The sequence below is a fragment of the Mandrillus leucophaeus genome, unplaced genomic scaffold (assembly GCF_000951045.1).
Source record: "Mandrillus leucophaeus isolate KB7577 unplaced genomic scaffold, Mleu.le_1.0 Scaffold54, whole genome shotgun sequence".
Lineage (NCBI taxonomy): Eukaryota > Metazoa > Chordata > Mammalia > Primates > Cercopithecidae > Mandrillus > Mandrillus leucophaeus.
Window position 1 is genome coordinate 1,760,619 of NW_012105808.1, and position 1,293 is coordinate 1,761,911.

Genomic DNA, 1,293 nt, shown 5'->3' on the forward strand with positions numbered 1-1,293 from the left:
CAAGCGAAACAAGCCCTAGGTTATGCCTAAGATGGGACACTGGGGACACCTCAGAGAAGGTGGGGCCGTGGGTCTCACCTTGGCGACCAGGATGTGCCAGGCGTCGTCATGCACGCGCACCACGCGGTAGTACAGGGCATCCCCGCTCTCTGCGCAGGGTGAGCTGTCCAGGAGGCGGAAGCCGTGGCCAGGGCGGCAGGGCCCGGGGTGGCCCCCCATGAACCGGGCACGGAGCCGGGCATAGATGGCATGGAGGCCCTGCAGCTGCCGGGCAGCCAATGCGGCGTGCACAGCCTCTGGACTGTGCAGATTGCGGAGAGAGAGGCCCAGCGGGGCATCAGTCAGGCCAAAGGTCAGCTCTGCAGGGGGACAAGCTGGTCCCACCTCAGCCTGGCTCTTGTCCACACTGTGGGACCCCAGAAAGGGCCTCCGAGGCAGCTGTACTTGGATGGAGCTGGCATGGGGGGTCCTGCGGTTGGGCAGTGACTGGGTCCGGGTTAGGATTTTCTTGGGCAGGGGTGGGGGCAGGGGCTGTGGGTCGGTGGAGCGGGACCCAGGGGTCCGGGGGCGGCAGGCCTTGGAGGGCAGCAGGTGGGCACGGATCTCACCTGCAGGGAGAGACAGTGGGGAGGGCTGAAGACAGGCGGAATGGGAACGGGACACATGACTCCACCTCTCAGCCTCGGTTTCCCCATCTCTAACATGGAAGTAATAAGGCTGGGCAGCGGTGGCTCATGCTTGTAATCCCAGTACTTAGGAAGGTGGAAACTGAGGCAGGAGGATCACTGGAACTTAGGGTCTGAGACCAGCCTGGGCAACCTAGTGAGACCCTCTCTCTGCAAAAATTTAAACAAATTTGCCAGACGCGGCCGGGCGCGGTGGCTCACACCTGTAATCCCAGCACTTTGGGAGGCCAAGGCAGGAGGATCACGAGGTCAGGAGATCGAGACCATCCTGGCTAACACGGTGAAACCCCGTCTGTTACTAAAAATACAAAAAACTAGCCGGGCGAGGTGGCGGGCGCCTGTAGTCCCAGCTACTCGGGAGGCTGAAGCAGGAGAATCGCTTGAACCTGGGAGGCGGAGCTTGCAGTGGGCTGAGATTGCGCCACCGCACTCCAGTCTGGGGGACAGAGCTTACAGAAGAGGAAACTGAAGCTCATAGGAGGATGGATCAGTTTCAGAGAATGGTGCCACCCAGCACTCAGCGACTCCTACTCTTACCTCTGTGACTTTGGGCAGGTGTCTCTCTGGCTTTTTTTTTTTTTTTTTTTTTTTGAAGTCTTGCTCTATC

The 1,293-nt window shown here is 60.0% G+C and overlaps 1 protein-coding gene across 1 annotated transcript in view; it reads right to left on the reverse strand.

Annotated features, from left to right (window-relative positions):
- LOC105552003 (chromosome unknown open reading frame, human C19orf35) overlaps positions 1–1,293 on the reverse strand; it is a 28,589-nt gene that overhangs the window by 11,879 nt on the left and 15,417 nt on the right. The window contains exon 2 of the mRNA XM_011997479.1: positions 79–608. Within this exon, the coding sequence (XP_011852869.1) occupies positions 79–608 (530 nt within the window). The remainder of the gene's footprint in view (positions 1–78; positions 609–1,293) is intronic.